The following is a 14,107-nucleotide window of genomic DNA, read 5'->3' as shown; positions in this document are numbered from 1 at the left end:
CTCTATTTCATAGAATTGGCCTATATAATTTGTCTTGGACCCCTCTGGGATCATAAGGAACAAAATTATAAAAACAAGAAGATTGCTACACTAGTTACAAATCGTTTTCGAAGCTATATAATTTCATTATGGAAGACAGTCAATGGACCAAATCTGGATAGCACTGTACGCTGTTTACCATCTGTATCAAGAACATTCTTCACATCGAGTTTTCTCTTATTTCGTTCTTCAACATCGCTAACTCGATGCAGGTGGCACCTAAATGAACCTTTGTGTTTAGTTGGAGAGCAAATGCATGCCTTTTTATGAACGGAAGCAGGTTTCTCAGCTTTCAGATTCTTGCTTACAGTCTTCATGTCCATTGCCCTGGCTAAATCAACTTTACTCACATAAGCAGCTGCCATTGTGTCAAGCCCTGTGTGATCAGATATATTATAAACACTGTCGTGTATGTTAGAAATTTGACCTAGAATTCCCACTTGTGGAGACCGCTAGGGTTTCACTACAGATAGATAAGAGCACAAAAACAAGAATACAAGGAAGTCTCACAAAATTCTCACCAAAACTCAAGACGTACTCAGTAGCTCTCTTTGTTTACTGTTTCAAGACTTGATCAAATGATCCACTCTATTCCCATATTTATACAGATATAATTTGAATCTGTAGCACAGTAGAAATAGAAACCATTTCCAAATAGGAGTCTGTAAGCTGCACGTAGGAAACTAATTAAAATATTTAATTAATCCGTATCCTAGGTGGAACCGGATTCAGAAACCCTAAAGTGATCAAAGATTCAACTAAACCTAGAGGATCCACAAACCCAACCGTGTAGAACCATGCATGATACATTTTCGAATTAAGCTCCGGATTTTAATCAATACTTGTTTTAAGATGATGAAATGAAAACGCATCAATATGATGCTCACCCATGCTAGCTCAATGTTTATTAGGATCCAATCTATCTCCAATCATAGATACCAGTACGCATCAAGATACACAATAATAAGACAAACGATAATACTAATCTAGAATGGAACCAAGAACTGGTGCTGGCTCCTCCTCCTATTGCTACAAAAATTCTTTGCATCCTCCTGAATCGTCGAGGCTGTGGATAAATTAATATGATGTCCTGAGAAAAGGGGTTTCTACACTGTCAAAATAACTTATTGGATAGCTAGGCAGCAAGTTCTTTCTCATGTGCTTACGTACTTCAACCTCTGATGGTGATATATATCAGCTTTTGTGAGAAAAGATGTGGCAAGCCAAAGTGCAAGTCATCTCTTCTGCTCCTGCACACTGATTCAACATGTTCTCTCTTTTCAGGCTTTACTTTGCAATTACATGATGAATGGCACGTCAAGGATTGGAGCTTCTTGCTGCTCAATATATACATAATGATGCTTTTAATTTGCTCCTTATGCTCATTTGGACAATATGAAAATATCGCAATAATGTCCTGCGGCAAGAAAATTAAAACGGCTCAAGATATGGACATATGGTCTTAGAAGCTACCTCTTGGTTAACTGAGTTTCACCAAGCTACTAAACCAGAAGCACTCGACCTTGGCAATGACTTTCTACAAGGCTGTTACCAAACAGCAGAGGTCTCAAGTTCTAAGGATTGTCCTTTCCCTGACCAGAGTCGCAGACACATAAGAGTCACTTGTATATCTTTGTTTTGTTCAACAGTCTCATTTGTATAGAATGAACCAAATACCTCCAGCAGATGCCCTTTTATTACTTCTGAACTTTTGTGCAGCATCACCATCGAAGGATATCAATATATCCATTTTGCTTGATGTGCCTGTAGTCCTGTATTGCATCATTTACATGACATTGAGGTTCTCATTTGTAGTATGAAGTAGGCACCATGCCTTGCCAGTTGGCCACGACATGTAGGATAAAGTAGACACCACACAGTAAAAGAAACGGGACTATGACCCGAGCACAGAATTAATCATAAAGATTATCTAAATATCTAAATCTTCACGATCTAATTTACAGTATATAGTTATATATATTTGCTGACACATAAATGGAAGTACTAAAAAAGAGTTATGATGGTAAACACCCTTTTTATATAATTTAAAGTACCATTACTCTTTACATGAGAACTTTGAGTGCTACTGAAGGATTTCTCATACTATTCCCATCATATTTAGAGTTCTTGCAAACAGTCGGTGTATATATCATGTTAGGGTAAAATGCTAAACAAGTAACTAAAAACAATCTCAACAAAGTTTTTACAACTACGAATTAACAGTTGATTGGAATAAGGTGAGAAAGGGTATTAATTTGAGACGGTGATAAAGAGAACAGAATGTGACAACAGGTGGAAAATATGCAAATCAAGAAAGCACATTGATAATCTGGAAAGACCTGATCGCTGTAAGGAGAATAAATATATATATTTTTTAAAACAACAATAAAACTATCAATTAAATTAGAGGTGGCTTTGAATTCAAAGGCAATCTTTTGAAGATATTGCTATTCAATTTACGACTGCAACAAGAAATTGAATGTTTTAAAATGCAAAGAACCCATATTCATAAGGTGCCCTTGAGTGTGCATTACCTTAGATTCAAAGCAAGTACCCAGGAATGATGATCAGACGCATTGGTGCACACTTTTTTTTTAACCTGAACAATGCACTATTACTAGTAATGCCAGAGCTATGACTTTTGTCATGATGTTGAAGATGAAGCAGCTCCTGTAAAATTTTGAATCACTTCAATTTTATACTACTGTGCACTTAGCTAGTACATATATTATACTCAGGGACACACAAACACACTTAAACCAGCAATGGAGATGATAATACAAGACGTGTGAAGCTACAAACAAGAGATATGACCGTACAAAAGATACAGAATGGATACAGTATAGAGAATATATGTTTTGTGTATTATCACTATTATGCGTTTACGAACTGATTTTGAAGATCTAAACCACATCTTTACAAAGTTGGGCACCACATGACCCAAACTTCCAAAACTCACCTCCCTGAAGCAAGGCCGTTATTAAAACTATTTGAACTTCAAGAGCCAAAATCTGAAGAAGTGCCTTGCATCTCTTAAATTAGCACCAGGACAAGATCGTTAATTCTGAGTATTAAAGAATAGCTAATATAGTAAAAAAGCAAAAAAAAAATCCAAACTATCAATTGGAAGGTAACTTCACTCTACCAAGTACCAACAACAGATTTGAACTGGCAAAAGATACAGATGAGAACAGCAACCAAGGGTTTCATCAGAAGCATAATAGTACGAAAGTGAAGTTACATGTGCTGTTTTATGCCCTTTAAGAACACTATATCGAACACCTAAACCAGATTTTTTTAAACAATTTGGACTGCACGATCCATATCTCTAAACATGCATCTCCCTGTTCAAGGTAATATCATACACCATTTGGTCGTCAAGAGCCTGAATCAACAACACGGCCCTTGCATGCCTAATTAGTAACCACTAACCAGTACAATAACGTTTATTTTTTCTGGGAACTAAAGCATGGTACCCATAATGTTGAAAGTAACCTTTTCTCCAAATTATTAGTTTAAGCTAGCTTCAATCTAAGAGAAACCCGTTTTCCACTTCAAACATTGAGGAATAAGATTAGTTTGTGGTGTTAAATGATTATAGAAGATTAATGACATTAAACAGTGTGAAGAAAATCCTACTAAAATAACATAAGTTTCTTGTCAAATCTCAAATGTGAGCACATCTAACTTTCTCTACTTTTTCTTTAAGAAACAGATTTCCATTGAAAAGGACCCCAGAAACAAGAAATAAAAGCCATGGACAAGAAGTGCGAAGAGAAGACAAAAGCAGGACTGGCTTCTGAACTCTACAGGACTAAGCGTGATAATCAAATTGCATCAATGCATGTACAAATTATACAGTATGAAAAAGGTGCACCACCTTTAAATGCAAATATGTTAATCTATTAAACGTGTTTCAGTTTTTTATTTTATAAGGTTGGAGATTAAGCGGCTTATGGTGAGATCCAAAGTTCTTAAACAGTTCTACATAAAACTGTCCCTGGTTCTTGGTTTCTTACAAATTAAGTTATCTCCACATCACTGGCATTGATAGGAACTTGTTCTGTAAATGAATGTATGCTATTTAAATTACCTTTAAAACAAGAAAGTAAAAAAAAAATAACGTACATAAGTAAATAAAACTAAATCTATATAGAAAGTTAGAAACAGAAATTAAGCCTGAAAGTCATAAAATTCCTAGAACAAGAGTTTCACGGAAGAAATAAGGAAGCGAACCTTTGATTATGACAATAAAAAAAACCTGTAATTATACTTTCATAAAGAAAGAACCATAATATAATTGAATATAGTCAAGTAAAATCTCAGAATTTGTTTGAGGAACGTAGAGAGGCTCACATTTAACAAGTTCCAAATCTGTTGGCTGGATTCTCTGAGGTACAAGAGAAACAAACCCATCACCAAATCAAACAACGAGCTACTTTCTTGCCTCTGCTCCTGAGAAGTAGTAGTACAAGCTCCTTCAGCAACTGATCCAAGTGAACACACATTGCATACTGCTTGAACTTACCTTGCGGTTAACCAAGCTACCCAATGATCAGATCCTCAGTGAAGAATCCCTTATCACTGGAGAGCTCATCAATCTATGCATAAATTTATGAGAGGGCCAGAGAGATTAAATTTGCAACTGCAAGCACCAAAGCAGTAAACAGCCGTGAATACCAAAAGAACTTCTCTCACTCTTCTTCAGGCAACATTAATTCTGTTTCATCCAAAACATAGCCCTCTCCTTTCATTACTGCTGTCAAGTACTTCAAAGCAACATGAATTTCACCAGCATTTGGATGTGACTTGTCCCCAGCGACAAAGTAATTTGTTCTCTGTCCCACAGAAATCCAACTAAAACCAGGCAACTTAATCACTCCTTTCTCTTTCATTTCCCTCCTCAAAGAGTTAGCTTCATTCCAGTTTCCAGATTCAGCATACATACTAGAAAGTAGTACATATGGTGATGAACTTTGTGGTTCTAACTCCTTGAGTTTCTCAGCCGCATGCCGACCCCTTATGTCATCTCCATGTATTTTGCAAGCACCAAGCAAACTGGCCCAAATCATAGAATTTGGAATAAAATCTAGCCTATCAATAAACTCCTCTGCTTCTTTAAGCAGACCCCATCTGCCCAGAAGATCAACCATACAACAAATATGATCAACCCTGGGTTGAATATAATAATAATTGACCATAGAATCAAATATCTCACGACCTTCAGCCACCTTCCCTGCATGACTACATGCAGTGAGAACACCAAGAAACGTGATGTCATCAGGCTCAATATGAGATTGCTTCATCTCGTCAAAGATCTTCAATGCAGCATCTGCATACCCATTTTTAGCCAAACCAACGATCATTGAATTCCAAGAAATAACACCATTCTTAGTACCCATTTCTTGAAAAACTTGCACAGAGCTTCCCACATCCCCGCATTTGGCATACATGTCTACCAGGGCACTACATGTTAACTCATCCCAATTAAAACCAGTGTGAAAAATGAGAGAATGGATCTCTCTACCATTTTGTAAAGAAGATATAACAGCACACACTCGAAGAACACTGGCGAAAGTTGCTTGGTCTGGTAGGGCATTATCACTACGCATTTCTTGATAGAACTGCAATGCCTCATCTATGCAATCATTTTGACTGAGTCCCGAAATCATAGCAGTCCATAGTACTTTGCTTTTTGGCTTTTGGAATTCTAAGAAAAGATTGGTTGCGTCTATTTTGCTTTGGCAATTCATATACATCCCCAAAAGAGAGACACCTAAAAAATCGACATCAAACAAAAGGCCTTTCTTTAGTACTATGTTGTGGATTTGCCTTCCCAGCGGCAGCATAATAGTTCCATTGCATGCATCTAAAAGACTTGAAAAAGTAACTTCAGATGGGTTCAGTCCAATATCCTGCATCTCACAAAATATGTTTACCGCTTCTTTGAAGTCTCTATGAACAAAGCCAGAAATCAGAGCATTCATCGAGACCACACTCCAATGGGGCAAAAAATCAAGAACTCTTCGAGCATCCCTAATGAGCCCACATTTGGAATACATGTCAATAAGGGAGCTCCCAGCATAAAGGCTTGTATCTAGACCGATTTTAATTGAGAGACAATGGACTTGCCTTCCCATTCCAAGTGCTTGAACGTGTGCACAAGCACTTAGTATACTGGCCAAGGATACTTCATCAGGCACAATGGCATGATATGTCATTCTTCTGAACATACAAAAAGCCTCGTCCTCATCCTCTTCCTGCACATACCCAACAATAATTGCATTCCAAGATACATTGTCTCGATTTCTTATGAGCTCGAATTGCTTCCTTGCTTCCTTCAGATCCCCGGATTTAGCATACATATCAACCAAAGCATTTCTGACAAATAAATTTGATGCAAATTGGTTCTTCATGATGATCGAATGCAATTGGCGACCCATCTCTAGATTTTGCAAGCAAGAACAGGCACTAAGAATGCTGGTGTAGGTAAACTGATCAGGGTGAAGACCACATGCCTTCATACTGGTAAACAAATTTATGACTTCATTGGCATAACCATTCTGTGCATATCCCCCAAGCATCGAGTTCCACAAGACAACATTTTTCTCAGATTGATAATAAAATGTTCTCTCAGCAGCATCAATTTTTCCACACTTGGCATACATATTGATCAAAGAACTTCCTACATAAACATTAGAGTCTAACCCCTGCTTTATTGCCATAGCATGAACTATCAGCCCATGGTCTAGAGCTGCTAAATTAGAGATTGCGCTTAAAAGACTTCCCAGTGTAGATCTTGTCGGTTTTACACCACCTTTCCTCATTTTCAAGAAAAAGTTAACAGCTTCTACCTCAAAACCTCTCTTTGCATGCCCAGAAATCATCATGTTCCATGCCACCTCATTTGGATTGGGCATCTGTAAGAACAAGTCACATGCATCATCTAGCCTTCCTAAACCAATACACGCATTTATGACAGTCACATAAGCCACCTGGTCAAGAACACTGCCCACCCTCTGCATCTCTTTAAAAACTTTAAGTGCTTCCTCAAGCAGCCCAGCTTGAGCATAACCTGAAATCATTGCTGTCCACGTGACAGTATCCAACTCCACTGCACTATCAAATATCTGCTGAGTATCACTTATACAATTGCACTTGGCATACATACCAATGAGTGCGCCTTGACAGAATGATGTCAACTCAAGCCCCATCTTTACAACACTGCAATGAACTTGTCTACCACACTCTACATTCACCAACCTTGTACAAGCAGATAAAACCATAGCAAATGTGAACTCATTAGGCATTATCTTACCATTCCACATTGACTCAAATGAGTTAAGAACCTGTTTGAGCAATCCCTTATTGGAATACATTGACAAGACAGAGTTCCAAGCAAACACATCCTTGTTTTCAAGGCAATTAAATGCCTTCTCGGCATAGCTCAGGTTATTGCACTTGGCATAAAACCCCACAATGGCATTCCCTAGCAACCCCTTCGACCCAACTTCAAATTTCAAGCCCTGGGCATGGATAGCCTTGCAGGTTCCTGAAACTTGAGCCAGCTCTCTGTCAGACATTTCACCAGACACTTTGTGGCTCTTGATACGCTTGCATTGTTCTCGACATATTTGGAAGAGATGGTTGTGAAGCGCCTCAGTAGTTCCATAAGGAACAACTGATTCGGATGAGAGGCTGCGGTTTTGGCTGATAGACTGTAAAGTTTTGAAGGGAAGCCTGAGGCGCATTGACTCATGCCTTAGTTATATGTCACTCGACTTACATAAAGATTGATCCTTTTTACAAGTGCTTGCACCAAAGTTAACATAGAGGCTGTCATTTCTTACATAAACTGAAAATCTCCACTGCCATATGAAGCAGACAGAAACAGAAAACAGAACCCAGAAAAGAAATGACTAGCCTCAGCACCTCAGTACTGGATTTTCACACTGGGCAAACTTGAAAAGCATAGAGCTTGATCTTTTCCCTCTCTCAGAAACCTATATGAAACCACAGAAATTGGACACCAATGAAATCAACGCGAGAGACCCAAAAGTCGCAGACCCAAAAGTCGCAGACCCAATAAGAAATTCAGCGTTGATAAGGCCAAAATCAATCATACTATCGTAATGGAGATATTGAATATGCATAAACATCCACAGAAGTCAAATTCTGAAACAAGTAAAGAAAAACAGGGCTCATACCTATTAGAAATTGAAGGAGCAGCTGTTCAGTGGCTGAGAGAGAGAGAGAGAGAGAGAGAGAGAGAGAGAGAGAGAGAGGGTTTAAGAGATTCTGGAAACTCAAATTGGGTGAGGGGAGGGTTTAAGAGAATCAGAGACAAGAGTAGCTTATGTGTAAACAAACGTGGACAGGTGGCGGAAACTGATTGGGCAGTCGGAAAGACCTGACTGTCAAAAATAGTGTTGACTGGTGAGTGCTCATGTAAAAAACATGACACAAGTCATGAGTGAGATCAATCAAAAAAAAAAGTCATGAGGGAGATGCCGGATCATCTCCGGTTTCTCATAATCAAATTTTAACACATGAAACGAAATAATGAAACTGAATTTAGCATTTCGACATTTGATTGACCTGTAAAAAAAAAATTTAATTTCATATATGTTGTATTTTGTCGGCAACATTCGATAAACAATAAAACTAACAAGAATGTATAATTAGTCTGTCACATGTATGCTATGCAAAATTTGGATGCGGTTTTGTCCTACCATGTCGAACTCCAAATTACGGTTTATGTTCCATCTATAACGTGTTTCAAATTGTCAGTAAATTCGGAGTCATTGACTCATCTCTAACAAATTTACAAACACCTCTCAGTCTCTCACAAATCCTACGAATGTTAAAGCTACAGAGTGTGAGAAACCTATGAAGATCGATGATGATTTTGCCGCTTAGCTTGCAATCCAAACTCAAACGAACCACAATGGGGTGGTTCTTTAATATCATGTTGCAAGTATTGACAGAGCTGCCGGGGGGGGGGGGGTTGATATACAAAACCTCTTATGGCAAGTCGAGCTTTCAAGACCTACACATTACATTGATCATATGTATAACACAACTGAATAGGATCATATGTATGATCTACAAAATTCTGAATCTTGACTCATCTTTTTTTTAACTCAACTTAGGAATGCCATAGACTTTGTGTTCAAGGTTCTTGAATTGATCATTGTAATCATGTTTTTCCTGCTGAATTAATGCAAGAACTTGTACAACAGAACATGATGAAAACCATAACTTCTACGGCAGATTCACAAGACAAGTTTATGACCAATCCGAGTCTCCAAATGCACACTACAAGCTTTCACTTTGCTACATATGAGAAGATTCTGTCCAAAAATTTTCATTTTCTCGTAATCAAAATTATTAAGAACAAGATGAACAGAAAAAAACACACCTCACCTATAGAAGGCTAGGCTTATAAAATAACAACTTGCAGAAAACAATAATAACATAGAGCTGGAAGTACATGCAGTTTCAACTTGCTATATTATCCAATCATTGCAGAAGAACCCAATCAATGTTTTTTGGCAGATGCCATCAATATTTTTTTCTATATTTTCACACTCTTTTTTTTTTTCAACAGTCTCACTGAAAACAAATCCATCATGTTGTTTATTGCGCTTGCCCTTGTTGTATAGAAATGAGCTTCTGAAACAACCAGATCCTGCCACTAAGTTTCTCATCCTTTGCTGTCAAGAAATGAACTTCTGAAACTTACTAATTTTGCCGCTGAAGCATACCCTATGCTAAATGACTGAAGTGCTATTCATCAATGGGAGGACGTGTCGTGTTGGGCAATCTCCGATTAAGAACAAATGAACTAAATAGATGCAATGCTCTTGATGGTTGAGCATACGGTACCATATGTGCAGCACCTCTTACTGTGGCAAAGGTCAATAGATTTCCGTACTCTGTTGCCCAACCACCCACCTATATATAAACATAACAAGCAAAATTTATTGGTTGAAGAATAACATAAAAGGAAATGATTTCATCAGAAACAACTAAACGATCGAAATTTTAGTAAAGAAATGCATAAGCACCTGGCCTTTGTGAAACCAAGCTCCATATGGCACTGTTATCTTAAACTTTAGATCATGTGCTAGTTCACGGATGAGTGTTCGGGAGCCCAATAGTGGAACAACAGAATCTTCATCTCCACTGCAATTAGTTGACAATCATATATTTATGGAGAAACTTTAAACCCTACAATTATCTGAAACTGTGGTATGTTCAGCCAAGTTAATTACCTGAAAACCCAAAGTGGTATATGGTTTTTAACTATCCTTGCCAGCAAGGGAAGCATGTTTAGGTTACCATCAGTATCACTGTAATTAAGAACACTGTACAATGCAAAGATTGGAAAGATCAGTCATACCATCACCGAAAGTTATACAATAATACTTGAGTTCGTAGTATTAGTATCATAATATGAATGTCACCTATCAAACAAATAATTGATCTGCAGGTTAAATAGATATAACTTTATTTATTCAAGTTACCATTATATTTTTCTTCTCTTATTCAGCTTTTTGAATTGAAAACCGTACAAAAGTTATTGCATTATATATATGCTGGTGTATATGCATAAAGGCAGGTTTGTAAGTACATGTCCCTTACTTGCTACACATACTCCAGCTGTAAGGCAAATTTGTACGATTTGCATGAAGGGCTTTCTGAACCTCAGGAAGGTTGAAATAAAATCTGCGTTCGTATGTCATACACACATCAACTCCAACACTTATCTTAGTAGCCTGCAGAAGATAGAGAGTCAGAAGCACTTAGCGCAACAATGATACGACAAGTTGTATGCAAGTACCAAGGAATGGAAAAACCAGGAACTCTGGCGTTGACCATACCGCTTTCCGCAGTCTCAGTTCTTGCTCCACTATAGATGGATAACAAACATCAAGGATCACATCATAATTGTTTACATACTCGCCAACTATGCTATTGGCTGTAGCTATTGCATTGTTGCATGAAACACTTTCATTGTGAGGAGGTGCAAATTCATAATCTTCAAACTCACAATCGTTCATGATTGTAAGGCCAACTTCATCAGAAATCATTCCATGTGACCAAAAAAATTCATATGTTGCCGGTATATCACGATCAAGTCGCAGAAGTGGATTCCCGATCTACCATAAAATTAAAGTTATATGTTCCAACATCATCAGAATAATAAATAGAATTAAAAAACCAAAACACCTAGATCAAAACAAAAAGAACCAAACTGTGGAGGATGTAGTTTATTAAGAAAATATGAGGTCTTACCGCAACCCCCTTGAGATTGAACTTGAAACCAGTTGAATGTTCATTATGATCCAATATAGCAACAGCCAATTGTGGTATGTAGTGCCCTGAACATCAAAATTCAAATTGTAAGTACAGTATTTGTAAAGACAGAAAAGGACTGCCACTTTCATGTGCAATCACAACATGGAAAAGAATATCCACTGCTGGCACAAATAAATTAGCATAATTAAACAATTCAATCTCCTTCAGGAGAAATTAAAGTGACACTGTAAATTGAATTGGTAAAATTAATGAGGTTAATGATATTGAGTAGACTTTAAACCTGCATAGCTTTCTCCGGTAAGTAACAATGCTCTAGATTTGTAAGATGGAAACTTCGCATACCATTTCAACAAGAAAGTGTGCATGTCCTTTGCTGCAAGAATGAAGAAAACAAGCTGGTTCAGAATGACTTTTTGGTGGAATAGTCACATTATGTATAATATTTTCACTTTCAATGAAGTATTTCTGTCAAGCCCAATTGCAACATTAAAGCCGAAACACAAAAGCAGACCCATTAAAAAGCACATATTTGCATGAGTGAAACTGTGAAAGAAAAGTAATTGTAGCTATTAAAATTACCAGTGGAAGCATCCCCGGTATTATAATCAGAAGTTGTATTTGAGTATGACCATCCCACTCCAGCAGGAGACTCGACAAAGAGGAGATTAGATGCTACAAAACACGAAGAATGTGGTATACTTTACATAGGTTTCATAAATTGATGTGTCAGATATATAAGAGATATATGGTTTACCTCTATTCCAGGACGATGGGTTTATTCGGAGGCCTCGACCATCACCTGTAGGGTAAAATGGACCCAACTCTGTGAAGGCACCTCCCCCAATAGAGGAACAGCCTGGACCTGAACCATGATAAGAATGGTCAATCAATTTGGTGTCCAGAGCCTCAGTTCAACAATCAAAACAGTTCAAGCTAAAACTTTGAGATAACTGTTTCATTCTGGACACAGGGCATGTGATGCATGAAAAAAAAACTTAATTTGTGCAAACTCAATGATTAGAATCTCCGACATAAATCCCAAGTTTTTCTTATGTCAAGGTCACAGTCCAGCAGAAGATATGGACTAGCAAAACCTTTGACAAATAATTTGAAGCATGCACTCTTTAACTTACATAATAATTTATTGTTTTGTGGATACTGGATAGTAATACATGCTAAACCTGACTGTGAAATAGAAAGCAAGCTACTTTTGCTGGTAATTGGTCACTAATAACTGCACATGCAGAACTCTAAGCAGGTAACTGAAAGTATGAAGTTTTCAAGTTTCAGCAGGTTGTCCAATGGTTAAGTTAGATCATCAGAATGACACAAGATAACCAGAATGACACAAGATCATAAACTCATAAGGACGAAAAATTGAGAAAGACATGGAATTCAAGCATTAATACAGAGAAGAAACTGAGAGTGCAAGTAACAAAAAATGAACATAATGAGAGGAAAATAGAGCAAAAACAAACAAAGTGCAAAAAACCCGTCACAGATTCACAGTAGACTCCAACTAAAGTTCAAAACTATGTCCTCCAAATTTGAAAACTATATTAATGGGCACAGAAACAAAGAAGCTAAATGTTTAGATATTTTACCTCCATTGAGCCAAAGAGTTAGGGGTTTTTTCTCAGGCTGCTTCTCTGCTTCAACAAAATAGTAAAACAAACTCCTCCCATTCTTCACATCCACATCAACATACCCAGCATACTGCTTAAACCCAACTTCCGGTTGACCAGGCAACTTCACCACCAGATCCTCAGCCGGGTACCCCTCAACCCCAACAAGCACGAAACCAATCAAAACCACACTAAACCAAAACAACCCCATACCCTGAAATCTAAACATATCTCTCTTTCTCAATTCCTAGGCAATTCTCTCTCTCTCTCTCTCTCTCTCTCTCTCTCTCTCTCAAGTACACTCCTTTTCCTACTAATATATAGCCACACTTACTCACAAAACCACACACACTTTCTTCTTTGAAATGAAAAGGATGACTCCAGAGTCAATATAATAATGAATGCAGCATTATCTTTCGGAAACACATTCTGTTATAACAGACACACGTGAAACCTGGGCCTGCTTTTTCAAGCAAAAGGGTATCTTAGCTTGCAGAATGCATATCAAGAATAGAGAAGATGGTTCAGATCTGAGGAATTTGCTATATGACTATATATAACATGTATGAGTAATGAATGCAACTCAGGTTAAACTAGTAGATATATTAGCAGAGAGAGACGTTAGGAATAAGAAGAAAAAAGGAGAAGCTGGCAACAGCTGAGAGAGATAAAAGGTTAGTGTCTTTGGGTTTTTACTGCTTTGCAGAATTTGTAGAGAATGAGAGCGACGTTAGAGACGTTGGCATAGTAATAATCGTGATGACTGGGTTTTCCACTTCGGCATTTTCGAAACTTGAGAAGATAATAACTATGCGCACTCTACAGAATACCGAGTGGTAATGAAGTCAACACCTACTTCTTATTCTTTACTGCAAATCCTTCTTGGGGTGTTTGGGTGATTTGCAAATTTCGTATGCATCGCATAGGAATTAACCCTGCATCTTAAGCACATAGGAAACATATTAGTTGTACGTTTCCTTTCGATCATGACTCATGAGACAAGAACTTGATCATATGGATATCTTTCAAAAAAAAATTTCATTGAACTTCGTAGATTAAGAAAATTCAATTAGCATGCGACCGTAAAATGGAGATCTTTCTAAGTTACGTTCCTTCAA

The 14,107-nt window shown here is 37.5% G+C and overlaps 2 protein-coding genes and 1 long non-coding RNA gene across 4 annotated transcripts; all 3 read right to left on the bottom strand.

Moving 5' to 3' along the window:
- Positions 1-932: 932 nt before the first annotated feature.
- LOC126783757 (uncharacterized) lies at positions 933-3,087 on the bottom strand. Of its 2 annotated transcripts, XR_007670890.1 has the most exons (3): positions 2,999-3,084; positions 2,574-2,709; positions 933-1,811 (listed from the first exon to the last, which is right to left on the bottom strand). It is a non-coding gene; the product is annotated as an uncharacterized LOC126783757 (long non-coding RNA). The 2 variants fall into 2 exon arrangements; XR_007670889.1 differs by having other exon boundaries at positions 2,574-3,087.
- A 1,631-nt stretch (positions 3,088-4,718) lies between these two features.
- On the bottom strand, positions 4,719-8,273 carry LOC126783722 (pentatricopeptide repeat-containing protein At3g09040, mitochondrial). Its single transcript, XM_050509239.1, has 2 exons — positions 8,247-8,273; positions 4,719-8,042 (listed from the first exon to the last, which is right to left on the bottom strand). The coding sequence occupies exon 2, from the start codon at positions 7,788-7,790 to the stop codon at positions 4,734-4,736; it is 3,057 nt and encodes a 1,018-aa protein (XP_050365196.1). The 5' UTR covers positions 7,791-8,042; positions 8,247-8,273; the 3' UTR covers positions 4,719-4,733.
- A 1,219-nt stretch (positions 8,274-9,492) lies between these two features.
- Positions 9,493-13,249, bottom strand: LOC126783729 (serine carboxypeptidase-like 42). The gene is made up of 10 exons (XM_050509248.1): positions 12,969-13,249; positions 12,119-12,226; positions 11,944-12,036; positions 11,645-11,737; positions 11,341-11,426; positions 10,926-11,204; positions 10,687-10,820; positions 10,317-10,409; positions 10,110-10,227; positions 9,493-9,996 (listed from the first exon to the last, which is right to left on the bottom strand). Exons 1-10 carry the CDS (start codon positions 13,216-13,218, stop codon positions 9,829-9,831), a joined length of 1,422 nt encoding a protein of 473 aa, XP_050365205.1. The 5' UTR covers positions 13,219-13,249; the 3' UTR covers positions 9,493-9,828.
- Positions 13,250-14,107: the final 858 nt, after the last annotated feature.

Source organism: Argentina anserina, chromosome 2, assembly GCF_933775445.1.
Source record: "Argentina anserina chromosome 2, drPotAnse1.1, whole genome shotgun sequence".
Taxonomy (NCBI): domain Eukaryota; kingdom Viridiplantae; phylum Streptophyta; class Magnoliopsida; order Rosales; family Rosaceae; genus Argentina; species Argentina anserina.
This window is presented reverse-complemented; position numbering and strand designations above follow the sequence as displayed.

Bases quoted from the DNA above. Each gene is read 5' to 3' on its own strand.
- LOC126783722 (XM_050509239.1), bottom strand. From the start codon at position 7,790: ATGCGCCTCAGGCTTCCCTTCAAAACTTTACAGTCTATCAGCCAAAAC.
- LOC126783729 (XM_050509248.1), bottom strand. From the start codon at position 13,218: ATGTTTAGATTTCAGGGTATGGGGTTGTTTTGGTTTAGTGTGGTTTTG. The intron at 12,227-12,968 runs GTAAAATATCTA...ATCATGGTTCAG, and splicing joins AACTCTTTGGCTCAATGGAG to GTCCAGGCTGTTCCTCTATT. The intron at 12,037-12,118 runs GTAAACCATATA...CGTGTTTTGTAG, and splicing joins CCCATCGTCCTGGAATAGAG to CATCTAATCTCCTCTTTGTC.